The 20,927-nt window shown below is 41.3% G+C and overlaps 1 protein-coding gene across 5 annotated transcripts in view; it reads right to left on the bottom strand.

Moving 5' to 3' along the window:
• Positions 1-20,927, bottom strand: part of RAB3B (RAB3B, member RAS oncogene family) — a 50,916-nt gene that overhangs the window by 21,540 nt on the left and 8,449 nt on the right. For 4 of the 5 annotated variants that reach the window (XM_039556579.1, XM_039556578.1, XM_019291884.3 and 1 more), the window contains 2 exons: positions 18,843-19,070; positions 17,152-17,271 (listed from right to left, as the gene is read on the bottom strand). In XM_039556579.1, the coding sequence (XP_039412513.1) occupies positions 17,152-17,271; positions 18,843-19,070 (348 nt within the window). The remainder of the gene's footprint in view (positions 1-17,151; positions 17,272-18,842; positions 19,071-20,927) is intronic. The other variant, XM_019291885.3, reaches the window with a different exon arrangement.

The raw sequence follows: 20,927 nt of genomic DNA, 5'->3' as shown, positions 1-20,927 counted from the left end.
ATGGGAGGGCTGGCTTATCATTGGAAAGATGAGCTGTATTTGGGTGAGTTAAGTACAACTACCATCCCAGGATGTTACAAGGCTTGTTTCAGAAAAGGCAAAAGAAGCTTCCCTGGGCAGGGGATCTCTTCATTCCTGACAGAGATCAGCAGGTCTTCAGGCAGTCTCTCCTTCAAGCCTGAATGACTCTCTAAATCTGCAACACTCAAGGTACTTAGAAACTGCAGATGATAAAGTGATATTATCCTTGTCACACTCAGACCAAAGAACTCCTGTTGATCTCACTGGGTCTAGGACTTGTACCCATTTCATGATTTAAATTTTTAATAGAGAGGGAAAACTCTTCAATTAGTTATTTAATTTGGTAATCATAGACCTCTGCATCTACTGATGGGTTGGGGTTTTTTGGTTGTTGGAGTTTTTGTTTATTTGGTTTTTACATCTTTGTGTAGGGTTTCGTCTGTCACTTCCGAGGATTTGGCCAAACTCAGCAGCCACAGAGTTGTGAAGAAATCTGGTAAAGCTGAAGACATTCAAAGACACAGATGCATTTGGTTCATGCATCCAAGAGACTCAAGTCAGGATTTGATGCTGTGTGACATATGTTTCTAGCATGCAGCAGCATCCTCCTCTTGGAGCTTTTCCATTCTGTCAGCTTGTGACATCATCTGAATGTTGGACAATTTCATAGCATGGTAATGCAGAGTTTAGTGCACAGACTGCACTGAGAATTATAACCACACTCTGGAGGAGCAGAGTTGTCACCACCTCTGTATCCACATGGTTACTGAAAAGCCATTTCTCAGACATACTCAAGATTCCAGGGGGAATGGATGGAAATACAATTAATGAAATATTCTAATAAAACGAGAAAGGCAATCACAGGCATCACATTGTGTCCCAGTTAGACTGTGCTTAGGTCAGAATTTTCAGGTGCTAATAGGATTGTTAAAACAAAGACTGGACAACTGAAGGAAAAAAATCAACTAGGCACAGTAGTAAAAATACTTTTAATTAGCATCTTTCTTTTGCTGAAGGGATCACAAGGCTTCAATAGCAGTATATAACATCAGAGAGTTTGCAAACACATTGTTGTAATAAAAGGGAAAACAAGAAATTCAGAAAGAATGTGCTATATTAACTTGATACTGCCACGGTAAACAGTTTTACAATCTTGTAAGAAAGATTAAGATCACAAGTTACCAGGATACCATTGTTCCTTCCAGCTTCATGTTTTCAACACAAAATTGAATACTTTAACACAGACTTGTACTTTCCCTGCTGCAAACTCATTCATCCTTTTCTGTGGGAAGCTGCAATAAACCAGCAGAGGATTTTTCAGAATTTCTTTGTTCACAGGAGTCACCAGCTTGTTATTCATAATTCACTGAAGTTCCCACAATTTGAAAGTGAAATAACTTCTGGGCACAGTTTTCCAATGTAACTTCAGACAGAGCATCTGATCCAGATTTTGATCCCAGGTACAGGAGCTGGAGTTTTCCAGGTTTCTCTGAGTTCAGCTGAGATAGGCAGCTGATCTTCCATTTCTTCACTTGCTCAACAGTGACAAACCCTGCCAATTACAGAGCAGGCTCCTGTCACTCCAGATGGACAGTGCTGGAGGGGCAGCTCAGAAAATGAGGAGAGAAAGCTCATCACAGGTTGTTAAAGCAAGGAAGACGAGGGAACAACGCCAGGGCCTTTTAGGAGTCCTGCTGAGTCTTTGTGAGAACATTTCTCTCTTCACTAAGCTTTGACTAGCAAGTATTTTCCTCTCAATTACATAAGCGCCTCCTCACCTCCATTGATTACTTCTGACCACTTCCAGTGCCCTAGATCTACTTCTATCCCAAACTGTCCTTGCAGAGAAGACCTGAATTTTGGGGGCATGTGGGAGACAGGCATCTACAGACATGGGTATGACAAAGCCATACCAGGAGGATTAGTTAGTGTTTTTAAGGAATGAAGAGTTGATATATAAGAGAAAAAAAAAAGAAAATAAAAGAAACAGCAGCCTGAAGGTAGCTATTCATCTACACTGAAATACAGATTGGAGGTATCACAATGAAATACAGATTGTTTTGGCCACAGAGAATTAGGTTTCAGGGGTTCATATTTAGAGTATACTTCATTTGCCTTTACTGTCCATCTGCTTACCCACCTGAATGAAGACAGGTGTTAACTGACAAGCTATACCTTCCAAATATCATATACAAACTGCCTCATGGACATATCAAGGCTGTCATCTGCTACATCCGGGAGATACCACCCTGCTGCTTGACAGGAGCAGATTAAATACCAGCAAACCTCTTCCTGATCTTAGCAACTGTGCTCACATCCCATGAATCACTCCTGCAAAACATACAGCAAAAGCAGAAAAGCCAGGTTGTGCCGCTGTGTGCCCAAGGAGAACATCACATTTGGCAACAGAGCAACATGTCACATGTCAGTGGGACCTTCTGCTTCCCAGGAGTGCCATCTCCTCCTCTCACACATCACAGTGTCTAAAGGTGAGAGAACTCCAGAGTCCCAAAGCAGCCTCACTGGCACTACTGCCAGCTGTGCTGCCAACAGTGCAACAAGCACTGTGATCACCTTGGAGCTGCTCTGCGACAAAGCAATTGCAGCTCTGACGTTTGTGGGCTTATCTTACCTGCAAATTTCTTTTCCCTGAGCAACAGTTTTGTGCTCAGGTAGAAAGTTTGATCCCACTGCGGAACCTTAGAACAGGGGGAAAAGAAGCAGAGCTCCCCTCCTCTAGCTCAGGTTTGATACAGGAGGCTCCTGTCTACTTAAATAAATGTTATTTATATGGCTCACCTTGGTAGCTGCACACAGTGTGATTGCTCAAGTGCTGTATGAGAGACGTCATGCAGAGATGGCTGTAAAGCATCCCACTCTTTTTTCTCCTCCTGCAGCAGCTGTGTCTATAGTGATTATTTGCATAAGTCACTCAGATCAGTTGCTATCAATTACTATGTGGTGGATTATCATTTAATGTTCTTATATAAATAAGATTTTATACCTCCTTGATGAAGTGGGTATTTTTGGCTAGGTGGAAATCACTCTTGTGCTTAGACATCAGTCACGTCTGGAGAAGAGCAATGGAGATGGGGAAGGATCTGGGGCACAAGTGATGAGGAGTAGTTGAGGGAGATGGGCATGTTCCGCCTGGGGAGGAGACTTGGAGAGGACCTTGTCACTCTCTACAACTCCCTGAAGTGGGGATCAGGCTCTGCTCCTGGTAAAAAGTGACAGGACAAGGGAAAATGGCTTCAAGTTGCACCAGCAGAGGTTTAAACTGGATATTAGGAAAAATTTCTTCACTGAAGGGTGGTCAGGCATTGAAACAGGCTGCCCACAGAAGTGGTGGAGTCACCAGCCCTGGAGGTATTTAAAAGACAAGTGGATGTGGCAGCTGGGGACATGGGTTAGTGGTGAGCTTGGCAGTGCTGGGTAAACAGTTGGACTCCATCTTAGAGGTTTTTTCCAGCCTAACCAACTCTATGATTCTAAGTGTCCCATAAGGAGAGCAGCTGATTTGCTATGACCCAGCTTCATTTAGTGACCACTTGGAAAGATTTTTATTTCAATCCATATTCATGAGGGTAAGACCAGTGGAGCTGGTTGTTCTAAGTTGTACATTTAGAGTGATGCACGTTTGTTCAGCATTTGCAGGATTCCAGTCTACATAAGTTGATATGACTTTTTGAGAGCACAGGAGGAATAAATACATCAAGGAAGATGTTCCAGTTCTTTTCAAAGAGCAGCACTTCATACCTTGGCTGGTTTATATCCACACAAATTGTGTGGTAGGCTTCCTACCTATAACTGAATGCTCACAAGCAAAAGTATTTAGCCTCAGGTTTGAGATATTGCATCCAATGATCCACCTTCTCTGAAAATCCTCCACTATGATATTATGCTTTTTTCTCCCTAAGCAACACGTACACAAACATCTAAACTGAACAGGCTCCAGTAAATTAAAAACTAACAAACCAGTTTCAAAGACATTGGTCTGAGCTGGTCTCCTGGACCTCATACACCTCTAGTAAACAACCTCCTTCTGAAACTGATCTGATCCACAGCAGAAGTTTTCCTGAAAAATGGTTTGGGGTTTTTTACAGCTACCAGTACTGCCCATTTTCTGATGCAGAAACAACACCTGTCCTAGCTGGCTATATTCAATCAGTCCTAATTTGTACCGACAGAAGAATGTGTTGTCAAGCTGCAATCAGAATAATGTGTCTCCTCCTGTTCATCACGGAGTAACCACTGAGAAAAATTTCAAAATAGACAACATTTTCTCCTGTACTTTTCATGCATATGATACGAACACTATGTATCAGCTGTGCTAGAAATTGAAACCATCTTTTAGACATGCTGGATTGTTTCTCATTAGCATATCCTCATGTCAGTAATCAAAATCAATCAACTCAAATCAAATTAGTTCTCCATGTGTTCAGTTAAAATGCATACCATATGCTGGCTGAAATGTATACCAAAGCAAGACTGTGCAGCTGTAGGAAGCTTCTTTCTGCAGCTCCATTTCACAGCAACATTAGGACAATTTCCATTAAAACAACATTTAACTATTTTCAACCAGCCTTGTGTAGCTCCGAAGGATCAATTAACTGACTTGTTGAAATTAGTCACTAGTGATGCATCACAATACCAGCTGTCTCTGTGGGGTCCAATCAAGGGTTAAAGGAAGAGCTCACTCTCTGATCGAACAGCACCTCTGAGAAATCACAATTCACCAGGCATACCCAGAGGCTCAGCTGTGGTACCATTTGCAAGATTTATATGATGGTATTTAGAGTCATCGCTTACTCCACCTAGTTAAACATCTGGCTGCTGTCAAATTGTCAAGGTATGCCGAGCTGGAATGCACCTGCTTACAATACCAACTACTTTTTAACATCATTGGTATTACAGGAATGCTTAGGAGCCTTCATCGTCAAGCCACTGCTGAAAGGTTACCCAGGCTGGCTGAGAAGCACCTCCTCCAGCCACTGCTGAAGTGTCTCTGTGCAGGAGGATCAGGAGCGAGCAAGCACCAAGGGGCTGCAGGAGCCACCACCCCAATCAGCACCAGGGCTGCCTCCTCCCCACTAGACCATCTACTTTGCATTCCAGGAGGCACTGGGTGGGCAGCCCTTCAAATGCAAGATGACACACCCTCAGCATGCTCAGCACCCTGAGGCACCAAGTGAGAGCTGAACCACCTCCCTTCAGTGCCCCCAGTCGTCAGCCTCCCTCCTACAACTGCTCACAAAACCAGCTGTGGTGGACTGTCTGAAGCTGGCTGGGAAGTGGACACACAGCCTGTTTTTATTTTAAATGCATTACAGTTATTTTAACAGCCCTGTTCTATTCTGACTTCAAACAGCAGGAAACCTGTGCTTGCCTCTCCACTCTCCTTACCAGAAGCCTCAATTTGTACTTGATGAGATGACTTGTTTTTCTCTCAGCTGATCACTGTCATATGCCGAACCAAATGTGTCAAGCAAAGCATTAGAGGGGATTCATAAATGCTAAACCTCTAAGAGGCTTAGGAGTGAGAAACATAATCGAGTGTCACTGCTGGAGGCAGAAGAGTTGTTTAGGAATTCTGATAAGCATCAATTCAGCAGATAATAACTTTTATGCTGGTTAATCAGAAACAGGAAGTTTCGGGAAACAGAAATGCTTCTCTGTCTCTGTGCTCATTCACCATAGGGTAGAGGAATCACCAGGGGGTAAAGAAATCACCACAGGATAAAGAAATCACCACGCCAGCTCAGATTAGCCACTGAAGTGTTTCAGCATCCTGTCTTGAACAGCACAAGCTTCTGATCCAAACAGAAATCAGAAATGTTTCTGCAATAGATCCAAAATTGCAGAGAAGTATAATTATGTAAAACTCTACCAACAGGAAAACACTTTCCTAACTTAGGCGCCAATTGCCTGTAAACCAGCTTGTGGTGGACTACCTTTGCAATACTAAAATATTCCTGTATAACTGAAACACTAAAACCTCTCTTCCTCCTCCAAGCAGAATCAGGCAAACTCCACAGACCCTTCCCCCCTTCCCTGCCCCAGACTCTCAATTTAAAACTTTTTCTTAACCCTGTATGTGTAATTTAAAGGACCTCATCTCTCACAGGTCCCTTCCTCACTGTTGACTACACTGTGACTACCAGATGATCTCTGATCATTTTTGGTCAGAAGCCTTAAAATTCTACTGTCATCACATACGTCAGACACGTTATCTCTTATCTCAGTGGCTGGTACATTTTCAGCCACATTATTTGTCATCACTGCCTGCTTCTCCCTTTCAATGGTGACCAAGGATCTATGGCAAAAAAAGGACTGCAAATTGATGGGGTTTGGTCCCCCTTCCAGAAGGAGCCTGAGACTGAAGCCTGAGCCCTGGGACAGGCTCACTCTGGTGTCCCCTGCAGCTGGCAGCAGCACCAGCCCCTGGGGTTGCTGTTCTTTGTTATTTCTGTTCACAGAAGAGTGTGCACAGTCTTCAAGAGCCAGAATTTCTTCCCCTGCGCTCTCCTCAGCTTCAAAACAAAAGCACACTTCGCACTGAGTACCCAGCTAGACAATCCCACTTCATTACTTTCCCACTGAGCTCCTGCTGGCTACCTGCAGGTAAATCCAGTCTGTATTTAATCTCTAAATTTGAAGGGATATTCCTTGTTTATTTTCATACTGGCCTTGACTGCAGTATTTCATACACAGCTTCCTGCCATGCCACCAATCCAAAAACTGACTTCCCACAGAAATCTGTCAAAAGCTCTTCATGACATCAGGAAGGCACCTGTGCACAGCAATCCAGATACCTGATGGAGGCATTCCCACTGCTGCCCTGATCCAGTTAACCAGCAAATCACATTACCTTGCTCCCTCAATACCTCTGGGCTCACTTCAATTCACTTTGGTCTCTCTGAACCTGGCACTATTGTATCTGCTGCTGTAAGATCCTTTCCAAGAGACAGTTTTTGATTTGACAAAGGGCTAAACATCTTCAACTCCTACTTCACCACCGCAAACATACCTTTGGTTAAACACATCTAGACTCAGAGTGATCACTGCAGCACTGTTAATTAACAGCTGGATGCAGGCTTCCAGTGAACCATCTGAATGGAGGTAGAATAAAGTAGTCAACAAGTACATCAGTTATCTGACAGTTTTGAACTGCTGCACTTATAAAGGCAAAACATGCATACACATAAAAACAGTCTGCACTGATAAGCTAACAGCAAATAACTTCCCTGTCGTTTCCACAAAAAAAGCATCCCGTTCCTTTAGTCATTTCTTGCACTCTTCTCACCACACCTATAGAAACTTTCAATAGCACCATCAAATCAACATGGATATGCAATCTGCATGAATTTAACTTCAAAAACAGTATTACTAACTGCTTTCTACAAGATAAATGTTTCATGTTATCAAAATAATTCATAAGACATATTGACTTTCATGACTCCTTGCTACTTTCAAAATTCTGTTCTCTGCCAGAGACAATCAAGAAAAATCTCTAAATAGGTTCATAGTCTCCCGTTCATTAAAAAGTCCCATACTTTGCAATGCCACTTTGAAGGAGGAATTCTGCAGAAGCAGAGCTGGAAAACTGAATTATATTACAAGCTGAAAAAGCAGAAAGCATGCTGCCATTCATTTTAGTCACTTCCATGCAATTTCGTTTGAATCTGCTGAAGGCAAATTTCAGCATAAAGTATGAAAGCTCAAGATCATCTAGTTACTAAGATGAATGCCTGTTAAGTCTTCAGTTGGGACTATTACCTTCATTTATAAAAACACAATTTCTCCTCCAACAACAGAATTAGCATAAGTGTGCTTACAGTCCTGCTCACAGGATCTGCCAGCCATATCTTCTTTCTTATTTCAATCTGAGATTGACGTCAGCAGCATTCACAACCTTTTGAGAACTCATTCTCCAGTTTCTACTTAATTTGATGTCTCAGAACATTTATATGACTCACAAAATTTGCTGTTTGCAGCTTCAGGGCACAAAGATGGAAAGAAATCCAAAGGGAAAAAAAAAAAGATTGCATTTAGTGTAGTAAAATAATAGTAAGGAAAAAGAGACAGATAAAATATAGTCAGGTGCTATTTTTGGCAATGGTTGTTTAGTAAAGGAAGCACAATTTTCTCTTTCATTGCTCAATAAAACAAAGAAACACAATTTTCTGTTCCATTCATTACTCAGAGTGAATGAAGAGATCAGTCATAAGAGCAAAATTAAACTTACAGGATTTTGCAGCTACCTGTGGGAGTACTTTGGGATCGCCAAAGCTGAGAACCAAGGCACCAAGCCTCCCAAGACAGGACACTTCTTTACACAGGACACAATCCCGACTCTGGGAGAGCTTCTCTGGGGTCAGAAGGCCCTGCTGGAAGCTGCTCCCATTCAAATTCGAATTCATCAAAGGGCTGTCTGTGCTGGGTAAAACTGTAAAACTCGGGAAGAGCTCATTTTTAAGGAGAAGGAAATAATCACTGATACCAGTACAGATTTCATTCCTGAAAATCCCTGACCCTTCCTCTGCACACACAAAGGTGCTCCACACCCTCTGGATGAAGGGAAGTCCATGCAGTTGGCGAGTTGGATTTCTGATTGCACCTCACAGGGAGACAACTACTGGAAAGCTTCCATTCTCTCAGCTGAGGGGTTCTAGCTCCAAACCTGGGTCTTTGCCAAGTCCTTCTCTGTGAAAAAATGAACTATCCCTCCTTTTCTGAATAGAGAACACTGGTTATATGAATCCCTCAAGCCTTGACACACTGTCAAACTAATACTCTTATTGTTATTAATCAAGAATTTAATAGATGAGATCTTAAAATTAACATGTCTTGGGAATCTTTTCATTTTAAAAATGAGGATCCAATGAGTCACGGCTGCAAAAGTCACTCAGCATCTCACTTTCAGAGATTATTTTGAACAAGTACTTTATTGAGCAGACAGATTTTACCAAAACACACATGAGTCACCTGTGGCATGAGGGCAATTAATAACCTTTATCAATTTTTTAAAAATATCCATAAAATAAGCAGACAAGAAGTGAAAGATCTCCTATTTCCCGACAACAGTCCCAGAATAGCTAGCAGATATGATAGTCTGGATTTATTCTCAGCTTCCTTGAGAAAAAAATATAGTAAGAAAAAAAAATCAATGCTACAATGCTTCTTGGCCACATAGGCTGCAGTTTAAAAAAAGAAAAAGGAGAGAAAAGATAAAGAGGGCTATTGCATGGATTCTGACATTTCAACCAACAAAACAAATACCACCTCTTCTCTGCCTTTGTATTAGTTGATAAAAAGCAGTTTGGTTTTGTGTTGGGTTTTTGGTTGGGTTGTTGGTTTGTTTTTTAAAGCCTGTGGTATTTTAATCATCAAACTGACTGCACTCTCTCTCACAATTATAGGGCAATACAACATTACTTGGAGGATGCATTCTCAGGCAGAATAAACAGCTGCCATTCCAGGGACCTTAAAACTCTGAAGATTCCAGCTGGAGTAAAAGGGATGCACATGTTTCATACTTTCAGGACCAAAGTGAATAAACACCTTGCACGCAGTTAATGGCAAATAAAGCTATTCATTTCCTTCTGTTTGAGCACTGGGGGTTTGTAAATGCTAAGACAGGTGGCTACCTTGCCATCACTTAGCAACATCAGGTTTTGACATGCAACTGCTTCCTGGTCTCCCAGCCAGATGGGCAAGGGAGGATTCCCACAGCCCCTGCTGCAGATGGGAGAACTGACAAATCACTTTGAACTGACACTGCACTGATGCAAAGGTGCTGTTGTGTCCAACTTACAGTCAGATTCTGCAAGTTCCTCTGACTCAGGTGAAATTTGTGTTAAAGCAGTAAATATCCTGTACACCAAGACCACTTCCAGATTTAGGTGAAAGATTATTGAAATCACAGTTTTGCCATGACAGTGGTGGATTTTTACTGAATTTGTTCCCTTTAGAGTTCTCGCAGTCTCTTGAATATAAGTAGCTCCTATACATATTTATATCAGAATTTTAGCAGAAAAACTGAAGTAATTTCAGACACATCCAAGATTTCAGAACAATGGCCACAGCTTTGAACATGCTACTGTGGAGCAGGGCACGTGCAACTCGGAACAGCAGAAAGTACATCACAGAGAAGGACTTTATACAAATTCTTCCCTTGAAAGAGTTTGCTTTTCCCTAAAATCATTAACCAGCACAAGTGGAAGGAAATCATTAATTTTACACTTCCAACCCCCAAAAATTCAAGGAGGACTAAGCAGCTCTCACAAATTCACTTCATTTAATATCTTTGCAGTGGTGACTTTTCCTGCATGCTATTTTCAAGATGAAGGGCATTCTTACAAAAGAGAAGATCCATTTTAGCTAGGATAAGGAGCTTTACACAGGTATGGATTTGCAGCAGTTACATGATTATATCACAACAGTCAGAATGAGCATCGATACAGAAGTACTGCTCATCTGGAGCTCTGAGTTCCCATAATCAGCCAACCCATTCAAGTCCCTTCTGTGCTTCACTCTCACACTTAGGAAAACAACCTAGGGAGGGGGTTTGGTGAGGAAGGGTGTACAAAAACAGGCTGAAGAGCTTTGCCAAATGCATACCCCTTCCACATCTCAGGAAGTCCAGATACCAACCATCTCCCAGGAATGCTGGAATCCACCTGGGGTTCACACAGGGCAACATTTCTGTGACAGCAATTCCACCCCTCAAGCCTTCCTGGGATTGCTGCTCCAGGCCATTCCTTACTGCAAGCCAGGGTTTATAGCACTGCTCTTTGGGGTGATGCTTTCCACTGTAATTAATGCAATCATTAAGGGCACTGGGGTTTTTCTTTTCATGGTCCTGCTTTGATTTTACACAAGTTTTGCCCCAGTTTTCACTGCACGCTGTTGCTCCCTCTGGGACATATCAGCACTGCACAGTGGAGTTGCCTGCACAGGCTCTCACCTGCCAGAGGCAGAACTCCAGAGGTGGAGGGGGCACAGCAGAGTCAGCCTGGAGCTGTGCTTTAGCTAAGCCAGGCTTGCTGCAAGCCCCCATCATGCTGCACTGAGCACAACCTCCCTTCTTTCAGACAACCTCCCCTCTGTGTCTCACTACACTGCACTAGGTACCAGCCCTCACAGTGCTGGTGGTTCTGCAACCCAGCAAGGGCCAAGGGAGGGTAAGAAAACAGTAAAGGTTATAGTCCATCATTCCACTCTCATATAAGAAAGACTTGAAAAATGCATTCCTTAATTACCCTTGCTTGGCTGTAAATTTTCAGTGTTATTATTCCATGTAATTCATTGATGCACCTGTGTGCTTTATCACAGTCAGTATTTCATCTCCAAAAAGCAAACAAGACTTCCTCTCTTTTCCCCAGCTCTACTTGCTCACTCTTAGGCACAACTCCGTGATTTCAAATGCTGTTATGAGAGTACTCTGCAAGAACTCTCCTTGCAGTTAGTGCAAAAGTGCTTACAAAAGTACTCTCTGACCTCTCCAAGAGCAAGCCAGGGTGCACAACACAGAGACAAGAGAAAATGATGGGAAAAGTGGCACAGCCTTACAGAAATGTGTACAGCATGAGGTTAAACTGCAGAGCAAGAAAGCAATTTAGCACTTGGTGGTAATTCCAATGGAAACACATTTTTTAGCCTTTTAGAGTTTAAAAAAAAATCCAAAACACATTTGATGGGAGTTATTTCTCTTTCTTCCCTCAAAAAAAAGAAGAGACTTGCAGTCCTTGGTAAAGGACTTCACATGGACTTATCAAAGCTGACTCATGCCAGTCTACCACAATTCGGCACTCGGAGCACTTGCTTCCTTTCACAACTGGGCAGGCTCGGTGCCCGCTGGCAGCCAGCAGAGCGGGATGCAGTTACCATGGCACTGGAACACACAGCAACTTCACAACTGCCACAGCATCAGTGTCGACTGAGGGACCCACACAGGGGAAGCAGCAGGTGAATCTTTGAATAAGCACATGCAAAAGCAAAACCAGCAGTAGGGTGAGTGTTCTGCCTCATAAACATCCTATGCACAGATCCCCTGTATGTTCTGTTTTATTGCTCTGGCTACAAGGAAAGCAGAGGCACAGTAAAACCTGGTAGCATATGTGCACACAGGGATCCACACACGCCACTCTCTCGCCAGGACTTCACCCTCTAGCACTGCTGCAGATGTCTGGATCGGTTTGTCAGAGCAACAAACCAGCCAGAATCTGGCTGAGAAAATACCACCATCAAGCCTTCTTTGAGTACTACACAAAGTTTAATCACTTGAGTCATATATCACATGAAGGTACTTCAGTTAATGAAGCACAGCAGCTTATAACACAGTGTGTTTATCTGCTGCACTTACACCTGCTCCTCCCCGGTTTCAAACACTCCTGCCACTTCGTGTTTTAGTTTCTAACACAAATTAGTAGCAAAGCAATGAGTATCTGATTAGCACAGAAATGGATGCAAAGCAGCACTGGCAATACTGGAGGAATTTTCAAACAAGATGCACATGCCCAACAGAAGCACAGGATGCCACGTGTGAGCTGAGCAAGACACTTGGGACTGGCAGCTCCATTTGGATGGAGGAAGACCTTAGCAATGCTGCAAACCCAGACTGTGGCAGAAGCAGAGGATGATACACTGGGATGCTTAGGGTACACTTTTGGGTTGCAGTGGCCCCTGGCCATAAAATGCAAGGTGCTAAGCTGCTATTGGAAGATACATCTCACCCAAACAGGATTTATGTTTCCTACTTTGTCACTCTCATTAGTATTTTCTGGGCAGCCAGAACAGCTCACCAGAAATCTGGGTTGAGACCAGCGTCTCCTGGTAAACATTGTTGTTCTGGAGATGGGAGAACCTAACCAGCAAACCATAGGCCTCCCAGCTCTCCACGCTGCAGGAATGTGCTGCTTTTTTGTCCAGTTTCTGGTACTTCTCACCAGTGTTTCCTTCTGTCTGCAGAGTCCAATGCCTCCACTGCAACAGCATACAGAAAATCGGTGCTTATCTCTGGGAGCTCAGTTCATGCTGTTTAATGAATCAGGATGATGTTGAACAGCTGGACAACAGAAAATAAATCACAAAGTTCACACTGCTAAATTCCTGCTCCAGTACTCCAGTTGTGTTATAGGGTACAATTTCTCACATCTGAAAAACACTTTGGGGGGCTTGGATTCCTTTTTTTAGTTCTAAAATCAGCCACTCAGATACTCAAGTGTTGCATAAACATGACACTGCAGAAGACAACACAATGCATGAAAGTTATAAATGCGAGTAAGCACAGTAGTTATATTTTCTCATTTGACCAAATGTGACACAGTTTAAGTACGTGCTCACTTGAGACAAACACTATGAGAACTCATAAATTCCACCCACTGTATTATCTCATAACTGATCACAGTGCAACCAAGCATATTTAAATATAGAATATACCCCGTCATTATGCAGAAGATAACATTGTGAAAGAAAATCATAATAAGGGTGATTCTGCTAAGAAAATGACAACAGGAAAAGGTTTCGAGGCACATGAGTCTAAAGACCTTATGAGAAGTGACTACAAAATATCTACTCCAAATTTCTGGTAAAAAAGCATTAAATGCAAAACAGCACAAGGCCAGCAACTCACTTGTCCTCTCAAAGCTTAACTGCCTCACTACATCAACGGAATAATTTCCCTTGAAATTTCCCACATACAGCTTTTCCTCTACTTGACAAACATTCAACATTGGTCCATTTTTTCTGCAGGAAAGGTCCAAACCTTTGCACTACCAACAACTCTTTATCAGCTAACGCACACACTCGACACAGCCCCTGGATACAGCCTGGCACCTCTGAACCCAGCATGTTTCATTTCACTGAAATGACAAAACAAGGCCTCCAAGGGCCCAGTAGCTCTGCAAAGATGGAGCACAAAAAGAGATACTACACCTGCAGTGAAAGCAAATCCAATATTGTCAGCAGGGATAACTCCAGTGGTATCAGCTTAGACTGAAGTTGAATTTGGCCTTCACTGTAATGCAGAGTTATAATGAGATAACAATGGGATTGAGGTGATTAACTATAAACAGAAATAAACCCTCCATGTCAACTGTTTAACTGCAAACACAGCAATGCCCTGCTCAGCAAGCTTAGGCTGTTCAATAAATTCAATAGTGAGTGGGATAACTAACCACTCAGGGTCTTATTTGTCAAGATTTTATTTCTCTCCTTTGTATCACCCTTGCAACCCTAATCTTAAAGCCCATTCAGAGTGGCATGAGCACCAAGTTCTACTCAAAGCAGAAGTATTATTACTTGAGATATAACCAAGACCTTGGAATTGAATTACAGACACTGTTATTGCATCTCTTCTCCAGTCAAATATTCTGCATTGTATTTTAGCATGAGAAGCAGTGCTTTACATCCACTCACCCACAATGATTTTCATTCCTGGGACTCAATAAGTCCTTAATGCTGCAAATTACAAGGATCAACCTGTTCTTTTCACTATCATGAATTTCTCCATTTTAGTTCTTCATCTAAACAGCAAATCAGACGATTTCACAACTGTGAGTCTATAAAAGTAGAATCAGGCCCATTAGCATTTTAGAGACACCAATCACTATCACATATATACATTAAATTACTGAACCTTATTAGCTCTTTTTTTAGAAACAACTTTTGTGCAAGCATTCAAGCCTGAAGTCAGTGTTTGAAAGGAACTTAGCAAAACCATGACAGGAAGGGGATGCCTTGGGAATAGATGATTCTCTCATCTGAAATGCATAATTAGCTTTTGGTTAAGGGTGCAATTAGCATTAAAATTTACAATCAAATATGATGGTGTTCTAATTTTACCTCCTGTAAATAATAATAAAAAAAAAAATTAAAAAATAAAAAAAGAACTCAGCTGCCAGTGTTACTTCTTTGAATCCCTTCCCTAAGAGACAAGCTGGTCAAGATCATCCTGTCATCCAGGCAATGCCTGATACAAAAAGCTTTTAAAAACAATGTGTATTTGCCTTCTGGACGGCTACACAGCAAGGGGGTTATTTTGGTTTACACTTTTCTGTTTTGTAGTGGTAACTGACACTCAATATAATTAGCAGTTGTCATATTTCCATTTTTAAAGATCCAAAAGACACAGAGCAATGTTGCTTCCTACCCTCTCCCCAGCTGTGCCTGAGAGCTGTAACACGTGTTTCAGACATCCAATATAGCTAATCTCATACCCCAACAGGTTTCAGCAGTTAAGCCATGGAGACATTTCTGTTAATGAGAAGGAAAAACCTTCATCCTAGTAGTTTAATTCTGATAAAGAGCTCCTTAAAAGAAAAATCATACTTCAGTCTAAATATGCTGCCTCTGTCTGAACATCACAGTCTTTCTGCCTTTTAACCTGAAGTTAAATTTAATCCCTATTTGCTTTTTACAAGGGGAGTTGAAAGTAGTTTCAACTGTAACATCAGCTGCCAAACCCTGCATTTAGTTATGTTCATTATTAATCACATCAATGTTTGTGTGTTATGCATGGTACATGCAATAGAAATTAGAGTCCCTTGTATAGGGTGCTGGACGAAAGTATAATGGAAATATAATCAAATTCCTCACACAAAGTATGTACTGGGTAGTGTGCAAGTGTTTGGGGCCAAACCCTGCCAATGATTTTCCATCAGTTAATTTATGTGACTGTGCAAAGAGTTCATGTAATGAACAGACTGGGCCAGCACAAAGGGCCAGAGGCTGCCCCTCAGCAGCTCCCCTCGACGTCACATTGCTCAGGAGTTCTGCTGTCATTTTCACCACCATTATTCCTTACCAGCAATAGACACACAAATGCACAGAAGGGAGAAAAAGAAATCTTCCCTTGCTCTTACCTAAAACTGAAATCACTTTTATTCATTCACCCTGCTTCCATCTGGATCTGGACAAAGTGGCCCTCTCTAGCTGCTAGGCAACCTGAACCCTGACTTAAGTATTAATGGTTTGCATTTGGTAGGAATATAATAATGTTACCTTTGAGATTTATTTGTAACAAAAACCATACCTAGCTGAAAATATAATAGCTTTCCTCCAGTAAACAGTAATTAGCAACTCTGGGAATACAAAACTATTGGTCAAGAAATGCAGAGAGATATTATTAAATTGGCTCCTCACAAACCAATCCTAAGGAAGATGCTTTATATGAAAGTATTATTACAGATGGCAGTGGGATAAAAAAATCTAATCCAAGAATTGCATTTATGTAGATATGTAAATATCTATATGATATATGAATACATGTATGTAAATAATGTTTTTAATTAGATACCAAATAACTAAGCCTCATCCAACTACAAAGTTAATGTTCTCAATAAAGTTAATTTATTCTATTAACACAACACCACCATTCCTAAACAAGACAGAAAATATTTGAAATTAAAACACAGACAACTGATCTTGGAGTTCTTTAAAGAAAGGGGGAAAAAAGCCTACAAAACATTATTTCATAAAACCCTCTCTGGGCCATTTTACTGTTTCCATATGCAACAGCAGTTCTGTCAATCTACCTTAAAAACATCATTAATACATTTGCTATGTCCCATTCCTCTCAAGCTAAAGAGATATTCCTTTCAAGTCTTTTCAAAAAAGCAGATTGTTTCCCAGACTGCCTAGTCACAAGCACAACTGATTATTAAAATATCAATTTGGGTGATTGAGGCGTTAATGTCAACAAAGCAAGAGGCCCACTAATGACACCAAAATCAAACAGAGGAGCACTCTCTTCTGATCGTTCCATGTGACAGCTTGTCAAATCCTGATTCACAAAATACAGACATCCTCAAACTCAGCACAAACACAAATGCAAGATCTCTGGCTTTAAAATGCTCATCAACTTCGGCTGGAGAAACAAAACAATGAGTCAGGCCAGAGAGACATTTACTGACACAGCTGTCAGTCTTTACATGCAGCTGCTCGGCCCTTGAAGCAGTGTGGATTTTTCTGAGCTTTAAGACAACACAAGGAACTCTTTGCAGCTGGGGTCCTGCACACAAATACCCTGTTCTTCTGTTCAACACAGGCAACAGGCAATGTAAAGAAAGTCCCACTGATCACAGATCTCTCTGGATCACAGCACAGCAGTAATAACTTCCCTCTCACCTTGAGATTTGCAGAACACAGAACAAGGTTATTTGGCACAGCCCTTGAGCACCTCCAGTCTGCCACAGCTGTGCTCACTTCAGAACTCCACAAGCACCCCTGAACTGAAAAACCCTGGGTCTGTGGAGAAGAGAACATCAGAGGTTCCTAGAAGTGCTTTTCTCTGGATTTTAGAAAAACATTTGAAGTGGTTAAGTCAAACACTTGTACCTTCTCCTTCTTCACTTAGTTTCACATTAAACCTGATTCAGATAAGGCTTAATGCCAAGCTTAAGGGGAGCGTAATTTTAAAAAATGTCAACATAACTGGAAAATTTTAAGTCAGAGCAGTGTTCAATAGAGCCACAGAGTCTCACACTCTCAGAAACCCAACAGCAGCTGTAAATAATTTTAAAAAGCAATTGGAAGAGAGGTTGGTATGAAACTCTTCCTTCCTACACAAAGGAACCCACAGTTTTAGTATGCTAGTGGACCCCACTATTATTACATGTACCCTGGAGAACACATTGTAATTACAAATACAATCCCAGGACAGGCAGGAGACACACACGTTCAAATACTGTGGTTTTGATAGAGGTACACAGTATTTTTGTTAATGTCCTTGAATCATGACTCATGTCAGGGAGCCATGCAAAAAGAGAGAAGAGAAGAGCACAAGTTACTCTGGAAACTGTCCAAAACTTAGGAGTACCTTTTATTAAAAGTAACTGTTAAATCAACAGTGTTGTTGGTAACTCCAATATTCCAGGTCCTGTAGATAGCACCCTCTGAGGAATCCACCTGACATCTCTTCTCATAAGAAGTTTAAGGTTATTGAAGCCCTTTTTGCCCCAAAGCCCTCTAACAGATTTAATTAAGATTATTGCTTAATTCACTTTAATCACAGCATCTTTGAAAAAAACCCTAATATTTTCTGGTGTTTTTCATCTTGCTTTTATGCAACTTCTTAGAAAATTTCACGTTCCAAAATTCAGAAAGACCAACTAAATGGAAATCACCTTTAGTTGCTTATAGAGCCTGAAGTAAAAACATTTTTATTGCCAAAACCCTCAATTAAATCAGTTTCATGTCAGGTGACCTACCTTAGTTTCAATGTCAGGATTTTACAACACGAAAAAGATCTTTTATTAAATAATTTGTTGTACCTTGTACCCAGCAACACAGAAATAAAATGAATCATGTAGCTGTAGTACAAAAAAAAGCACCTCATTTTAGATTATCACTATTCAAGATCACCACAGTAAATAAAAAACCCAGATGTGATTACTGTAATTTTACATTTAGATGCAATTATTAAAGAGTAATTATAAAACAAGTGTATGTAGATCAATTAGAAGACTTAGATGGGGCAGAAATTGGGTAGAAATGGGCCGCTGAGGAGGTACATGAGTTACAGGAAAATAAAGTATCTTATAAAGAGAACATAAAATGATAGTGTGAGTTGTGCATAGAGCTCACTCAAATGTAGAGCAGCTGCTTAGACCACATCAGGACCCTCATCAGCTGAGCAAAACAGTAACACAAAGAGAACTCACTCAGTTTACTGCAGGGACACAAAGGTGAGCCATATAGAACTTCTGCGCAGTCAAAATCTACATCAATCAAAAAATCCACCTCCAAACAAGCTATTTTTTACCGTCATACCTTTGCTAGGATTAATCTAAAGCATTTTTGAAAATGTTGGCACTTACCCAAATTTGCAGCTTTACCCTCTTGTCATTCCTGTAAACTGTTTTCACCTTGAAGTCAATTCCCACTGTACTCACAAAGGCTGGCGTAAAGGTGTCATCGGCGTATCTGAAGAGGAAGGATGTTTTACCCACGCTGCTGTTGCCAATGATCAGGAGCTTGAACATGTAATCAAAATTTTGGTCTGAAGTATCTTTCTGCCTGAACCTGGCATCTGTTACTGAAGCCATCTAAGAAAATGACAAACGTGGAAAAAGTCAGATTTAAGAGCAGTTCAGCATTTGTTTTCCTTAACTGTGTACCATATGTTTAGGTTATCTCTCTACTTTCTAATGTCATAATACCTATATCTGCTGAATAAAGAGGAGCACACTTTGAAATCTTCTTTTAAATCCTGGCTTTAAATGTTTATTGTTCACTCATGCTGGTAAGATTTCCAAACCCAAGAAATACACCTGTTGCACTGCTTTGTGTTTAACAGAATAACAGATGGCTATTGCAGACTGTTCAAATACTCATGGGGAAACAGCATTCTTTACTCCAGTGGCAGGGTGCCACTTCTGTTGCTCCAATAAACTGCAACCAAGAATTAAAGTCTTTGACAGTGCATCCAACCATGCAACTCATCAAGCAGCCTCCAAGGTAAATAAGCCTAAATAACTGCTTTCATGCTTCTAGTGCATGCATCACCACCATTTTATCCTTAGAAAAGTTCCATCCTCAACATTTACAGAAGAAAAAAAAAAGGCAATGGAAAAGATGAAAAAACAGGAATTTCAGCTGGAAACTTTGAATCCATCCAATACCTATCTACTCTCAAGACTCCAATTGGAATAAACAGCACTGTATAAAAATGTGAGAGCTCGGTGGGCGTGCAGGCAGCATTTGGAATGGATAAATTATCCCTTTTAGATTGAGAAACAAAAAAAACCAACAGCAGAATATGAATTATCAAGGGCCATGAGCAGCCCTGGCTGTTGCAATGTGTGCAGCTCAGACACTTGGTGGGAGGAGGCAAGGCTCTGACTCTTCATCTCTGTACAGAACACAACTACACAGACCAAATTACTATAGAGAAGGAAAAAGAAACTTTACCTTTTAACAGCTATACCACACTTTTAATCCCTCATGCTGTTTGAAACTACCACACATCAAATAAGCGAAGGTCCTGGCTCCTTATAACCAGTGACAGGGTTGGCAAACTGGAGCAATGACAGCACAGGTCTAACCAGCAGCTATTCATCCAAACCAGGGCCTGGGCTACTCGTGTGCAGAATCAGAAGGCACTGAGCTGTGACAGAAGTCTCTCCTTCACCCAGCATCCACAGAAGAAAGTTAATTTTCTCCTCAACTCAAGTTCATAGGCACCTTCGGGAACAAAACTCCCTCCAATGCCTACTCTCAGCACGTGCCCAAATACTTCCCTTCTTAGCAAGTCTCACCTGCACACAGGACTTCACCCATACACTGAAGAAAACCAGCAACAACAACAACACCCCACAAACCCAAATCAAACCAAAACAAATAGCTCAAAATTCACAACTATAAACCAAAATGATGTCCCAAGGCAGTTTAAATAGGGATGACAATTTAACTTAAATTCCCAGCAGGGGGGAAACAAACCAAAAGCAACCCAGTTTAAACTTCAGTACACTAAGCACCACAGTTTATCTCTGATTAAACATATGCAACGTTCTCACACAGAGAAGGGTTGGTGCAGCAGACATTTTGTTCACAGATTGTATTCACAAGGGCAGTTCCTGAAGAAATTCATCAGTAGCTCAATAGTGAGCAGCTGCACCAAATGCAGTAAAATCTTTCTGTATTTCTCTGTAGGATACAGCACAATTCTGATACACTCTCTTCTGAACTTCAGCTGCTCTTCAGTCAGACTCCACAGTCATTTGCAAGCACTCAAGAAAACACAAGAACAAATTTTCTTCTCATTAGTGTATCAGAAAACAGTTCTTCTACCCATGTGTTGTGGTTCATAGCAGGAATTTCTAAAACGAAGAATTCAACATCTAACTTCTGTTGACACACTCAGGCCAATGCACTCACTGCCTCCTTAGCCTTAGAAATCTTGC

The sequence above is a fragment of the Corvus cornix genome, chromosome 8 (genome assembly GCF_000738735.6).
Source record: "Corvus cornix cornix isolate S_Up_H32 chromosome 8, ASM73873v5, whole genome shotgun sequence".
NCBI classification, from domain to species: Eukaryota; Metazoa; Chordata; class Aves; order Passeriformes; family Corvidae; genus Corvus; species Corvus cornix.
Note: the sequence above shows the minus strand (reverse complement) of the source record. Positions and strands in the feature narration are given on the sequence as shown.